This window comes from Chrysochloris asiatica, unplaced genomic scaffold (genome assembly GCF_000296735.1).
Source record: "Chrysochloris asiatica unplaced genomic scaffold, ChrAsi1.0 scaffold00013, whole genome shotgun sequence".
Taxonomy (NCBI): domain Eukaryota; kingdom Metazoa; phylum Chordata; class Mammalia; order Afrosoricida; family Chrysochloridae; genus Chrysochloris; species Chrysochloris asiatica.
Genome location: NW_006408531.1, coordinates 13,904,789 through 13,919,537, shown reverse-complemented (window position 1 = coordinate 13,919,537; position 14,749 = coordinate 13,904,789). Strand labels below are relative to the sequence as shown.

Sequence of the window (14,749 nt, the reverse complement as noted above, 5' to 3'; positions counted from 1 at the left end):
AGCCCAAAGCCTCTGGACTCCCCTCCTGCCTTGCCTTATAGTGACATCTCTCACTGCCAGGCACTTTGTGTTCCAGCACTACTCGGTCACTCATCCGTGCTATCTAGCTGACTCCGACTCAGCCCCCCTGAATAGGTTTCTGAGGGTCTAAATCTTCAGTGGGGCAGAAAGTCTCATAGTTCTCCCGAGGAGCAGCTGGTGGGTTTAAACTGCTGACCCTGTGGTTAGCAGTCCAGTGCTTACCTTGAAGTTCCACCAGGGCTCCTTCCAACAACACGCCCTGATCACAAATTCCCATGTCAAAAAGAATGCGGGATTTCCTCATGATTTGCTCAAGCAAGCCCAGGTACCTGAGTGCTTGCTTTTGACTTGGCAAATTCTTACCTGTCATTTAAAAGTCATACTAAAAGAAAAGATTGAAAACATATAAAACTTAAAATAGCAAGACACACCATTTGCTCAGTTCAAACACAGGACATAAGAGAAGGATACATTTGTAACATGTCACAAATACTAATATGTAGATTATAAAGAGCTCAAAACTCACTGAAAAAAATACCCAAACATAAAAGTGGGAAAGGATGTTAATCATTCACACAAGTGTAAATGCAAACCTTCATTTCCTTCAAAAGGATGCTCCCTCAGATTTTGTCTCATTGAAAACAAAAGATATGTAATTAACATTGCTGTTGTTAGGTGCCTTTGAATCTGTACCGACTTATAGCGACCTTATGCACAACAGAACAAAACACTGCTCGGTTCTGCACCAACCTCCCGATTGTTGCTTTGCCTGAGCCCATTTCTTCTGCCACTAAGCCAATCCATCTCATTGGGGGTCTCCCTCTTTTTCACTGACCCTCCACTTTACCAAGCATGATGTCCTTCTCCTGGGACTAGTCCCTCCTGTCTATATCCGAAGTATGAGAGATGAAGTGTGGCCATTCTGGCTTCTAAGAAGCATTCTGGCTATACTTCCAACACAGACTGTTTTGTACTTTTAATATTGTCCTCCAACACTATAACTCAAATGCATCAATTCTATGATCTTCTTTATTTGTTGTCCAACTTCCACATCCATATGAGGTTAGTGAAAATACCATGGCTTGGATCAGGTGCACTTCAGTCCTGAAACTGACATGTTTGCTATTGAACTCATGCAGCAGATTCGCCTAGTGCAATACGTCATTTGATTTCTTGACTGCTGCTTCCATGAGTTTTGATAGTGAATCCAAGCAAAATGAACTCGTTGACAACTTCAATCTTTTCTCCATTTATATGGATGTTATTTATTGGCCCAGGGTTGAGAATATTTGTTTTCTTTATTTGAGGTGAAACCCATACCAAAGGCTGTGGTCTTTAATCTTCATCAGTAAATATTTTAAGTCCTCTTCACTTTCAGCAAGCCAGGTTGTATCATCTGCATATCGCAGGTTGTTAATGAGTCTTCCTCCAATCCTGATGCTGTGTTTTTCTTCATAGAACCCAGCTTCTCAAATTGTTTGCTCAGTGTACAGATTGAATAAGTATGCTGAAAGAATGCAGCCCTGTTGCACACCTTTCCTAATTTTAAACCATTCAGTGTCCCTTTATTGTCTGAACAACTGCCTCTTGATCTATGTACAGGTTCCTCATGAGCACAATTAAGTGTTAATTCTCTGTAATATTGTTCATCACTTTTCATGAGCGACATACTTGAAAGCCCTTGTGTAGTCAATAAAGCACAGGTAACATATTTCTGGTATTCTTTGCTTTCAACCAAGATCCATCGGACATCAGTAATGATATCCCTCATTCCATGTCCTTGGCTGAATCCAGCTTGAACTTTTGGCAGTTCCCTGTCAATATACTGCTGTAACTGTCTTTGAATTATCTTTAGCAAAATTTTACTTGCATGCAATATTAATGATGTTGTCCAATGATTTCTGCATTCTGTTGGGTCACCTCTCTTTGGATTGTGTACAAATTTGGGTTTCTTCCAATCAGTTACCTAGGTAGCTGTCTTTCAAATTTCTTGGGATAGATAAATCCCTCCATTGCTGCATCCATTTGTTGAAAGATTTCAGTTTATATTCCATCAATTCCTGGAAATTTGTTCTTTGCCAATGTCTTCAGTGCACCTTGAACTTCTTCCTTCAGTATCATTGGCTTTTGATCATATGCTACGTCTTGAAATGGTTGAATAGCGACCATTTCTTTTTGGCACAATGACTGTATTCCTTCCATCTTCTTTTGATGCTTTCTGCATCATTCTATATTTTGCCCATTGATGTTGTTTTTAAGTGTCGTTGAGTTGGTTCTGACTCATAGCAACCCTGTATAGGGTTTCCAAAGAGTAGCTGGTGAGCTTGAACTGCTGACCTTGTGGTTCAAACTGACTTTGCAGTCCAGCGCATTAATCCTCAGCGCTACACCCATAGAATCCTTCAATATTGCAGGTCAAAACTTGGATTTCTTTCTTCTGTTCCCTCAGTTTGAGAAATGCTGAGCAGGTTCTTTCTCTTTGGTTTTCCAATTCTGATCTTTGTACATTTCATTATAATATTTGATTTTGCCATCTTGAGATGCCATTTGAAATTTTCTATTTGGCTCTTTTACTTCCTGGTTTCTTCCATTTGCTTTAGTATCTTTGTGCTGGAGAGCAAGCTTCAGAGTCCCTTCTTATATCCATTTTGGTCTTTTTGTTTTTTGTCTTCTTAATGACCTTTTGCTTTCTTCATGTATCAGCTTGGCAAATGTTTTAAATATTGATAACTTCTAATATTTGCTAATGGAGCAGTCCTGCTATATACCTTTTGGGAAAGTAATTTGACAATAAATCAAGACTGACAATTACCCTTTGGCCCAACAGTTTCACTTCTAGGATTCCTTCTTTTTTATTTTATTTTCTTTTTAAATGTTTTATTGTGAATTATGTCATAGTTTACATGGAAGAACATTAGCTTTACATTGAATCCTATTGTATATTGTTTCATTGCCATGGTTACAATCCCCTCCATGCATCATCAACCAACCAAAGGGTATATATACCCTGCAAGCCTGCCCGACAGTCGTTAGCACACAGCTCCTCACCCTCTCTGGGTCTAAAGTCCCCAGATGCTCCATCTCTCCACGTCATTGTCTCTGCCTCCATCTCTGGCATCACTGCTTCTCTGGGTAGGGTCCCACCCTCCACTCTTCTTCCTTGATGGTCCCAGGGACCTCCACTCCTAGACTGAAAAGTTAATCACTCCCTTCCTTGCTACAAAACGTCTACCTTTACATTTTCAACCCTCACAATCAGTCCTGATAACAATTATTCACTATTGTATCACAAGAGACCTATCCTCATTTCATCAGCCCCGCCTAGACAGATTGGATACTACTCAGTGGAGAGTCTACCTTCCTCCACGCCCTCTGGATCTAGGTTCCCTCTTGAAAGTTTATAAGCCAGTCACTTCTTGCCTTTGTAGCCTCCCCATTTTGGGTAGCCAATGTCCAAGTTGTCCATCCCTGTCTACTCTGAGTATGGAGGGGGTGGGAATGATCCTCACTGTAATAGGATTCCTTCTTTTCCGCTCCCCACAAATACTTGTAGAAGTATGTAAGGAAAAAATGTCTGAAGGTATTCATTATAACACTGAAAAATAACAGGAGAAAGGTTCTACTATAGAACTCAGTTAAAAGAATGAGACAGAACTATTTGTTAGGCTAGGTTCTCTAGAGAAGCAAATCCAGTGTAATTTATATATGACTACATAGAAAGAAATTTATATCAAGGAAATGGCTCACACAGTTGTAGAAGTGGGAAGGGTCCCAGGTCCAAGCCAGATGAACCAAGACCAGCAGGTCAGATGGCAGGAAGGCAGGTCAGGCAGGCAGATAACAGAGCAGGTCATTGGCTCAAGTCTAAAGAACCGGAGGTTTGAAGCTAATCCAGATACAGTTCCAGATCCAGCAGAGAGTAAGCAAGCTTTGCATAAGTGCCTTCATATATTGGAAGTAGGCCACACCCTCGAGTAAAACAGTCTTTTAGTTGACTGACTACTAATAGTAGACCTCATCAGAGAGTTAATGACATTAGCTCTCATTATGGAGATAACTGTATCTCATCTGCCAAACCAGTGAGAATTCTGATTCAGTCAAGTTGACAGAAAACTTTAACTCACATATTATATGTTTTGACTTGGAAGATTCGTTACTGTGGATACATGTATGAGTTACCTATTGATACTTAACAATCCTTTTTTATCTCCTGGTTTCTGTGAGTTGGGATCCAATTGCAGCTTAGCTGGGTGTTTCTGGTTCAGGGACTCATGAGGATGCAGTTCAGCCTCATGTTGCTGCCGTCATCTGAGCCTGATCTGGGGCAGAAGGACCAGCGTCTAGTCATTCACAAGGCTGTTAGCCTCAATCACTCACCGTGGGTGACTCTCTGCTGGTTGGCCGTGTCCTCATAACATGGCGCCCGGCTTCCTCCAGACTGAATGACCCAAAGAAAGCTCTGTCTTTTTAACCTAATCTCAGAAACCTGGTATGGTGTGGGAGGGGCTACTGCAATGGTGTTTATAACAGGAAGTAGGAGCTCATTGGGGGCTATCTTTAAAGCTGGTTACCACACTATGCATTTTAAAATAGCGAGTTATGATATCCTGATTTTTGTTTATAAACAATGGGAAGAGATACACATCTATATACATTTGTATACAAACAACTAAAAGGTTCCACACTAAACTCAACTGTAGTAGCCTCCGTGTAGAAGAATTAATGTGAGGTTTGGAGTGGGGGACATTGAAGATAGTGTGTTTTCTTATTTATGAAATTTGTTTTCCTTTTATATACTATAATGAACATGTGTTACTTTTATAGTTGTTAAGGATTTAATTGTCTTCCCCCAAAATATGTGCGGCACAAAGACAATATCCTACAATCAACTTTACTGAGTAGCGACTGGGGCCTTCAAAGCTGGTGAGCAGCATTTAAGTGCAACAATTTGTCTCTCCTGCCCAAAGGAAAGCAAACTGATGAAAATTGAAGATACCTGGAAACAATTAGGTCCGTAGACTAGTGGGCCATACTAACATCAGTTTCTGTGACCCTGAGACCAGAAGAACTAAATGGGGCCTGACTACCACTTTGAACTGCTCTGAAAAGGATCCTGTTAGAAGTTCCTGGATAGGCTGGGAGAAAATGTGGGACAACACTCAAAATCAATAATGAAAAACCAGACTTACTGACCTGACAGAGGCTGGTGGAAGCCCCTTCAGGTCTGAAAGTGAACTCACCCCCACAACTCAGCCAAACAATAATAGGTCTGTAAGGGGAACAATAACCCTAGTGAGGTATGCACACCTTAGAATAATCAACCATTCGAGATAAAAAGGACAGCATTCTTTTTTTTTTAGATAAGAAAATAGGATCCTTTAATATGCTGTCTACAAGAGACTTATCAAAAAGATGGAAACAGCCTAAGTATCCATCAACAGAAGAATGGTTAAACTTTGGTACATACGTACAATGGAATACTACAAAATGTTGGAGAATATTGATAAAAATGTGAACCACTTCACCACATGATTGAACCTGGAGGATATTGTGCTGAGTAAAATTGTTAAGTGCTGTCAACCTTATGTAGGGTTCCCAAGGAGCAGCTGGTAAGCTTGAACTGCCAATCTTGCATTTCAGACCAACTTTGCAGTCCAGCGCATTAACCCACAGTGCCATACAAGTGAAATTAGTCAGTCGCAAAAGGGCAAGTATGTATAAGACCAGTGTTGTAAAAAGTTAAAAAGGTTTCTTGATAAAAGAAACAGTCTATGGTGGCTATGATTTGGAACGTACTCAGTGGCACTTAACAACAAAATGATGCTATGGAGGCATGGGGGTGGGTGGAAGAAAAAAATTTTCATGGGTTAGAGGGTTGTAGTTGTTAACTGCCAAGGAGTCAATTCTGACTCATAGCGACTCTGTACAGGGCTAGAGGGTAGACACGTGTTAAGGTAGGTGACAGAACGAGCCATATATATTGAGGGAATTTAGCAAAGGAAAGGTAAAGGTAGTGGGAGATGCAGGGAGGGAAGTGAATAAAGGTAAATGCTTTTAACCATTGGTGGTGGTGATTATGTGCCATCGAGTCAGTTCCGACTCACAGCGACCCTGTACAGGGTTTCGAAGGTTGTAAATCTTTACGGGAGCAGAAAAGGGATAGCATTTTTATCTTGAGGACAAAGTTTAGAAAGGTTAGGAGAGAGGGAGGAAGTGGAATGAGCAATGCTGCATTGTGGGCATCACAATTGATGAGAAGGAAAACTGTAAACCTTAGCCCAATTCACAATAAAAAGTTAAAAACGTGTGCCTATGGTTTTATAAATCCTTTCTTCTGTGCCTATGGTTAGAGTCCTGGTGTGGTACCATAGGATAAGCACTCAATTTCGAGGTCAGTGTGAACAGCAAAATTGATGGTGCAAACTCACCAGCCGCTCCTTGGAAACCCTATACAGGGTCGCTGAGTCAAAACCCTCTGGATGGCACACAACAACATGCCTATGGTTTTTATGTCATTTGGGCATGGATTGTCTTGGCTATGTTAGTTAAGAAGAATTAATTTAGGGTGTGTCTTGAGTTAATCTCTTTTGAGAGAGAAAGGAGACTCAACAAGCAAGTGAAAGAAGCCGAGATGGGAAGGAGAGGCTTCACATGAAGACTGCTGAGGAGAGATAAGGACCTGAGGTGGGGGGAGGGGGGAGAGAGAGAGAGAGAGAGAGAGAGAGAGAGAGAGAGAGAGAGAGAGAGAGAAAAAACATTCAAATAAATGTGAACTTCAAACCTCTTAACTGTGAGAAAATAAATTTCTGGTTGTTAAAGCCAGCTACTTGTGGTATTTCTATTGTAGCAGCACTAGAGAACTAATATATAACAATTAATAAAGAAATATTTTGAAAGGCCCATACTTCTTCTCTGGTAAGGCTTCTCTGATACTCCTCTCAAGCTGATTTAATTGCCCTCCTGAGTGCTCCCCTCTTTCCTACTGTTGCATTAACTTCATTGTGTTGTGTTACCCCAGCTGTGCATCCCTGAAGACAAAAGATGAGTGCTTATCATGCTCTGTGGCTTACAGACTGCCTACTTGCAGTATATGTTTGTTGAATGAATGCTTGAACTATGGAATTTAATGAATGCTATCAATATGAGCCAAGGCAGGATAAGCACTGGACTGGTAACCACAAAGTTGGCAATTCAGTCCCACCAGCCACTCTCAGAAACCCTATATAGGGTCATTATGAGTCAGAACCAACTCTATGGCACACAACAACAAAAACATTAATATTTATTCAGTAGCTCCAAAGATCTGACCCTTAATTCCTTGGCACTTTGTAGGTTAACAGTTATTTGACCTTGAGATCTGCATGTTTGTTCATTAACTGTGCTAAATGTTGAACTCTTATTTTCCCCCTTTTCTTTGGGAGCTTGTCTAGTAACTGAGTGGGAGATGTGGTTAGAATGTAAAAAAAAAGAAGAAAGAAAATTAAAGTCCTAATGGGAAAGAAGTGTTTGCAATAAACTGGAGAAAATGTATTGTTTTATGTCACAGCAGGTTTCAAATACCAAGCTAAATTTTCTTGCCTAAATGAGAGGATAAGATAGCTGAATCAGCCCCAAATCTTTTACCTAATGTTAGTATCACAAATGAAAGCAATTATAATTTCTGGCAGAAATGAATCATTCCAAAACTAGATTTGTACAGAAAATTCTTTATCATACTCACTTAAGATGGTTTAAAGCAACCAATTTTTAATTAAATGGTCCCCAGACGCAGAACTCTGTTATTTGCTGATGGATTTAAAAAGTTAATTTTCAAAAACATTTTTGAGTATATTTTCAATACAGTTGTGTCACACACATACACATACTTTGAACTGCTGCTTCAAGCCTTACTGTTATTTCGGAAAGAAAATAACAGTTATATTTGAAAAACACGAGTCTCTCAAAAGGCCAATTGTTTTCAAGTGCCATAGAGTTGGTTCCCATTCATAGCTTCCCGGTATAGGTTTCCCTAGAAGCAGCGGGTGGGTTTGAACTGCCGACCTTGTGGTTCACAGTCCAAAGCTGATAACTGCTACCATGGGAAACCAAGAGTCCCCTGGGGAACAGGAAGCACGTGTTTTCAGTGTATGCCTTCCAGTGTTTCCTGGAAAGTCGATGATACCGTGGGCCATTGTAAACAGTTTCTTGAGTGTCCTGTGAGGAGACGGGAGGTGTGCGACTGGGCGCTCAGAAAGATCGCCCATCACCTGTACCTTTGGCCTAGAAGGAGGGTTGCAATGATGTTGCCGATCCCTACTGTAGATTTTTATTTTCCTGTTGACGGTAATAATGACCAGAGCTTCAACATGCGTTTAGCAGAAAGGTGGAAGTAAGTGTGGCGGCTCAGCCTTGCAAGATTAGGAGGCTGGGCTCCCTCCCTGCGGTGAACAAAAAGAAAGGTGACGCGCCGCGGCCTCAAACTCTTTACCTCTTTCACGCAAACTCCGGGCCCTGTTGTTTGTAAGAGTCTTGAGTCTGTTCCGACCCATAGCGACTTAGTATAGGGTTTCTGAAGAGCAGCTGGTGAGTTTGAACTGCCAACCTCAGAGCTCAAACCGACCTTATGGTCGGGTGCTTATCCTACAGCGCCACACCAGGACTCCTGACTGCGAGCTCTGGCCATCGTATTTAAGCTAGGAGAACACTTTGGCTGCTGCAGAGTATACGAGTTCATTACAGGGCCGGGAGATCCTTTCTAGGGAATTAAATCCAAATAAAGGGTTCCTGAGGCTTTGTGCCCGTAGAAGATGAACAATTTTCTTAGCTAGATGGGAAGTGAAGAGTTCACACGTCTTGTAGGGCAAAAGCATGCCTAGCCTGGGAGTAAGGTGGAAGGGGTGTGCAATCTCTCCCTGGTTGTCCTGCTCCCTGAAACGACCCACGGCTCTGGTTGGTTCCTGGGATCCAGCGGACGCTGCACTATCTCAGGTCTTGGGTGAGGGGCTCTGGGCTCTAGTCCCTCGCCGTCCTCCTCTCTGCGGACAGTGCCCCGGCGCCCCTCCGACTGCACCATTGATTTTGTTCTTGTTCTTAGTTTTACATCTGTACCTCACGTCTAATAAGTGCCCCCTCGCCCCCAGGCTCCGCTGCCCCGATAGAAACCCCCCGCCCCCAAATTCCCCGGAACCACGCTCGTACTCCCAGGACCCTTAGTGCAGGCGCGCGGACAGGAAGCGGATCTGCCAGCCTTCGGTCCTAAAGCGCATCGAGGTCCTTCTTGGTTCCGAAGTCAGCGGCCGAACCTGAGCAACCGGGAGCCCCATCGCACCGACGGCCTTCGATTATCTCCGCCGGCAGCTGGACAAGTTCCCACGGCTGCGCCAGGAGGGACCGAGGATGGAAAAACCGCTGCGGCACGGGGAAGGGGAATCCTAGGGGCGGTCACTTGTTGCGGTCAATAAATGGTGTTCGGCCTAGAAGCGCGGTTCTTTCTAAAATCGTCTCTAGCTGTGCCCCCGGCTCCCGCAACCTGCTCCCCTGGGCTCAGAGCCGAGAGGAAAGGGTGAGCGGGAACAGCCGGCGCCGCTGGAGGAACCGGACGCTCGGCGGGAGCAGACGCGGGTCTCCGCTGGGGACCCGAGGGGACCGGTCGGGTCCCGCCCTGCGGCAGCTGCCGGGAGCACCCTGCCGCGGCGCTTCCCACTGCAGAGCGTCCTCCCTGCCTGTGAAACTGCGCGGGACGCAACCCAGCGCGGTTCGTCACCTACTTACAAATCGCTGTCACTAGGATTCCCGCCACTCCTCTCAGACCAGCCCCCCACCTCTGCCACTTTTCGGAGTTCCCCGCCCACGGCACCTCTGCCACTGCCTCCTCGGAGCTACGGGGTAGTTGGACGCGGAGCCACCGTACCGCGAGGACGCCCGGCAGCCGAGCCGGCGCCCCCTGCCCTCGCCGCGCCTGAGCGGGCATCCCCGCCGCCTTCTCACTGGTCTTCGCTGGTTTCCTCCAGACTTTCTCCCCGCTCTCCTCCCGGGCCTCCCACAGGTCCCGGAGCTCCGCCACCCGAGCGGGGCGACGGGGCCGGCGCGATGCGGCAGCTGTGCCGGGGCCGCGTGCTGGGTATCTCGGTGGCCATCGCGCACGGGGTATTCTCCGGCTCCCTTAACATCCTACTCAAGTTCCTCATCAGCCGCTACCAGTTCTCCTTCCTGACCCTGGTGCAGTGCCTGACCAGCTCCACGGCGGCGCTGAGCCTGGAGCTGCTGCGACGCCTCGGGCTGATCGCCGTGCCCCCCTTCGGCCTGAGCCTGGCGCGCTCCTTCGCCGGGGTCGCTGTGCTCTCCACGCTGCAGTCCAGCCTCACGCTCTGGTCGCTGCGCGGCCTTAGCCTACCCATGTACGTGGTCTTCAAGCGCTGCCTGCCCCTGGTCACCATGCTCATCGGTGTCCTGGTGCTCAAGAACGGCGCGCCCTCGCCGGGGGTTCTCGCGGCAGTGCTCATCACCACCTGCGGCGCCGCCCTGGCAGGTGAGCGGGACCCATGCGGAACCCCAGCCCTGCCCAACCCACACCACTGGCAGAGACCCAAGGATAAGTGCAACGCCCTCACTTCCACATAGGGAGACTGAGGCAGACTGGCGTAGCGCTTTGAACGTGGTCGCTTGGCTCAGAAACTGGACTTCTGAGACCCAGCAATGCCTCTCCCAGAGCTCTCAGAGCCTCCTTCAGACCTTTCGCCCCCTCCCACTTCCAGTCCAGATTATCTTGGTTTCCGACCCCCGTCCTTGCTTCACCGAGTATCTCCCATCCCGACCCTCTGAGTCTCCCCATTTTACCCCTTCCTTCCTCCGGGAAGGGTAGGGAGCCGCCTGAGCTTGGGAGATGGAGTCCTCCACCCCTAGATCGGACCGGAAGGAGGGGATGAGAACTTCCCTCGGTCAAGCCAGGCTGGAGTTGGGAGGTGGGGAGGGCTTGTAGGGGGATGGGAGCGAGGTGTAGGAGCTGACTTGAGGGTTCTCGGAGCTGGGGCACCTGGAGAGTGGGGCGGACGTGCTAGACGGGCTAGGCGGAATGAGCCGGGCAGGAGCGTGCGGGAGCGGGAAACCTTAAACGGGGCTTGGGTTAGGCGTTCTGCACCCGCACCTGGCCCTCTAGGGGTTGAAGGCCGCTAGCTTGAGTTCCTCCTCTCTCCTGGGGAAGGACGAGGTACAGGGGTAGCACGTGCCTAGGAGTCTCGGTGTGGCTCTTGTAAATCGCAGGGCATCTAAGCTCTCCTGGGCCTTTATGGTGGACAGAGGTAAGACAGGGTGACGCGGGGGTATGGCAGGAAAGTCGCCTCTCTTTATGCATCGCACTGACAATTGACCGAAGTTGGCTCTGGCATTTTATACCAGAGTATAAAATGTAGTCCGGGCACGGCGAGAGCACGTTAGTCACTCAAGATCTCAGTGGTAGAGCTGGGGCGCGAACCCCGTTTACTTCTCAGCAGGACGCGTTGCTCCAGTGGAAACCCACCCGCGCCAACTAGGTATCTTCTCTTTCTTGGTACGCTCCAGGAGCCGGCGACCTGACCGGCGACCCCATCGGGTACGTAACAGGTGTGCTGGCGGTGCTGGTGCACGCAGCCTACCTGGTGCTCATCCAGAAGGCGAGCGCAGACACGGAGCACGGGCCTCTCACCGCGCAGTACGTCATCGCCGTCTCAGCCACCCCTCTGCTGATCGTTTTTTCCTTCGCCAGTACTGACTCCATCCACGCCTGGGCCTTCCCGGGGTGGAAAGACCCCGCCATGGTCTGCATCTTCGTGGCCTGCATCTTGATCGGCTGCGCCATGAACTTCACCACGCTGCACTGCACCTACATCAACTCGGCCGTGACCACCAGCTTCGTGGGCGTGGTAAAGAGCATCGCTACCATCACAGTGGGCATGGTGGCCTTCAGCGACGTGGAGCCCACTTCTCTGTTTATTGCCGGCGTTGTGGTGAACACCTTGGGCTCTATCATCTACTGTGTGGCCAAATTCATGGAGACCAGAAAGCAAAGCAACTATGAGGACCTAGAGACGCAGCTTGGAGGAGAGGAGACACAGCCAAGTGGAGACCAGCTGCCATTCGTCATGGAGGAGCTGTCTGGGGAGGGTGGAAATGGCGAGTCAGAAGGTGGAGAGGCAGCAGGTGGTTCCACTCAGCAGAGTGGGCAAGAGTGGAGGGGCAGTCCCAGAGAAATCCCGCTGGTGGCCAAGAGCTCACAGATCACAGGTGACCAAGAAGAAATGAACAAGAGGTCGTTGAAAGATACTTACCTGGAAGTGTGGCGATTAGTCAGGGGCACTAGGTATATGAAGAAGGATTATCTGATAGAAAATGAGGAGTTACCCAGCCCTTGAAAAGGAAGAGCATGTATGTACATATGTACATACACTCAATTTATGTTACAGATCAGATCTATTTTAAGGAGGGCCCACCCAGTTCTTTTCTTTGAGGACTGGGGAGGGGGAGCAAAGAAAGAAGCTGAAGGGACTAATAGCAACAAAGTGAGCACCTGTGTGAATTATTTAGCGTGTTTTTACCTGTGGCATCACAAAGACTAAGCTCGTGAAGGTGCTTAACAAACAGGGCAGTGGTTTCAGCTTCTGACTCCTGGCACATTTTTTTTCCTGTCTTTACAACCTTAACCAAATATTTGCATGTACCAAGAGTCCCCCAGCCATCCCATCCAAAGATGATGTGTAGAAATGGTGACGGCACTTTATTAAGCTCTAAGGTTACAATCAGGGACATAATTTAGGTGATAGTTAGAACTTGGTTTTGATGACATCTGGGAAAAGAATATAGTGTGGAAATGAATTGATGTGTACTGTTGATAGTTATCTGATATATCATGTTTACTCTAATTTTTCCACCCTTGTTTTTTAAATAAGTGCTCTATTATTCTATTGTATATTGGTAGAGAATGTTAAAGCTATTTTGAAACTATGAGTTCTTAGCTTTAATCATGAAGTTTAAAGTTTACTTATAGTATTTATAAAATATTTAACAATTGTTTTAGTTCATTGCTTTATAATATTTATTATTGAATGCCATACTTTTGAAAACCACTTTTACTGTGTCAACTTTTCTCTCAAGCAATCAGAAGCTAAAAACAACTCAGTCTGTATTAACTGCAGCCCAATCCCAAGAGAGATCATCCTGAAAGAAACCCCTTTCATCACTTGCTCTGCTCATCCCAAATCCTCATGTTACAAGAAGAGCAGCATGCACATTATGATATTTTTCTATATTAAAATTGCCAAAATAAAGTATAAGTCTATCTGTTAAAAGGTAGAAATTTGTTAGAAATTTGTTTTAGACACATTTATGTTCAACTGTTGCTGTAGATTGCTTACATCTGCTTTCAATGGGTGGCCATGGTCTACCTTTAAACTCGTGGAACATTTGTTCTTTGTCTTTATATAGTATACGGTATCTATTACAAGGAGCTCTGGTAGCGTAGTGGTTACGAATTGGGCTGTGAACTGCAAGGTCAGCAGTTCGAAACTACCAGCTGTTCCGGGGGAGAAAGATGAGGCTTTCTGCTCCCGTAAAGATTTACAGCCTTGGAAACCCTGTACAGGGTCACTATGAGTTGGAACCGACTCCACGGCACATAATAACAACAACAACATCACCATAATATTGGGAATTTCTAAACATGAGGGCGCTTCAAAAGATTTGTGGGGGAAATATCATTGTCTTTTAATTTCATTTTCCACGAACCTTTTGAAACTCCCTCATGAATATGAAAGTTTGCTTTAAAATAACAATAACTAAAATACTCTCATTTTCTAGTGAAGGAAACTGTTAGAAAGTAAAAGAAAATGCTAACATATACTGAACTCTGAAAGCTATTCACACTAAACAAACCAAACCAGTTGCTGTTGAGTCCATTCTGACTCATGGTGACCCCATGAGTTTCAGAGGAAAATTGTGTTACCCAGGGCAGCCATAGCTGCTACCTTTCAGAAGCACATTGCCATACATTTTATCCAAGGCACCCCTGGGTGGGTTCAAACTGCCACCCTTGTGGTTAATAGTCCAATGCTTAACCATTTGTGTCACAGACTTCAGTGAATGTGAAGTCTGAGACATAATTGTCTAGTGCACTGTGGGGAAACCTCTCTACCTGTTCCCTCCAGGACAGTTATGTAGCGAGTGAGTGCATGTTGTCATTTGCCACCTTACCAGCATATTCTTGAGATTCTGTCATGGTAGCAAAATGTCCTATATTTCTGTTTGGTTTCCAAAAATCAAAGCAAAACAAAAATACAGAAGCAAAGACTAAGTTTCAGCTCCCATCAGTTTTGCTTTACAAGCTGGTGAGGAAGGGTAATGGGTTGTTGATGATCAGCCCAGGTTTATTGGTTTTCAGAGGCAGTTGGTTGTTTTTATAAATGTCTCAACAAGTGATTAAAAATGTAGGAGCCTTAATATGGCAGCAGCTAGAAATGGTTGGCTAGGGTTATAATAATGTCTTTAAACATAAGCATTCATTTTAATGTCACATACCATAAGATAAATCCTATTCCAACTCCATGAAACTGAGAATTAATGAAAAGCAGCAAAGTTGAAGTAGGTTTTTTTTTTGGTTAATAAAATTGTCAGATTAATAGAACAATTATTTTTACTAAAAAAAAAAAAATCTTTTTTTTAAGTTAAACATATGACTTTACATTTATTGCAAAAAAAAAAAAAAAAGAACTCTTTCAACAAA

The 14,749-nt window shown here is 45.4% G+C and overlaps 1 protein-coding gene across 1 annotated transcript; it reads left to right on the top strand.

Moving 5' to 3' along the window:
* The first annotated feature begins 10,057 nt into the window (after positions 1-10,057).
* On the top strand, positions 10,058-12,513 carry SLC35D3 (solute carrier family 35, member D3). Its single transcript, XM_006834629.1, has 2 exons — positions 10,058-10,528; positions 11,557-12,513. The coding sequence occupies exons 1-2, from the start codon at positions 10,090-10,092 to the stop codon at positions 12,384-12,386; spliced, it is 1,269 nt and encodes a 422-aa protein (XP_006834692.1). The 5' UTR covers positions 10,058-10,089; the 3' UTR covers positions 12,387-12,513.
* Positions 12,514-14,749: the final 2,236 nt, after the last annotated feature.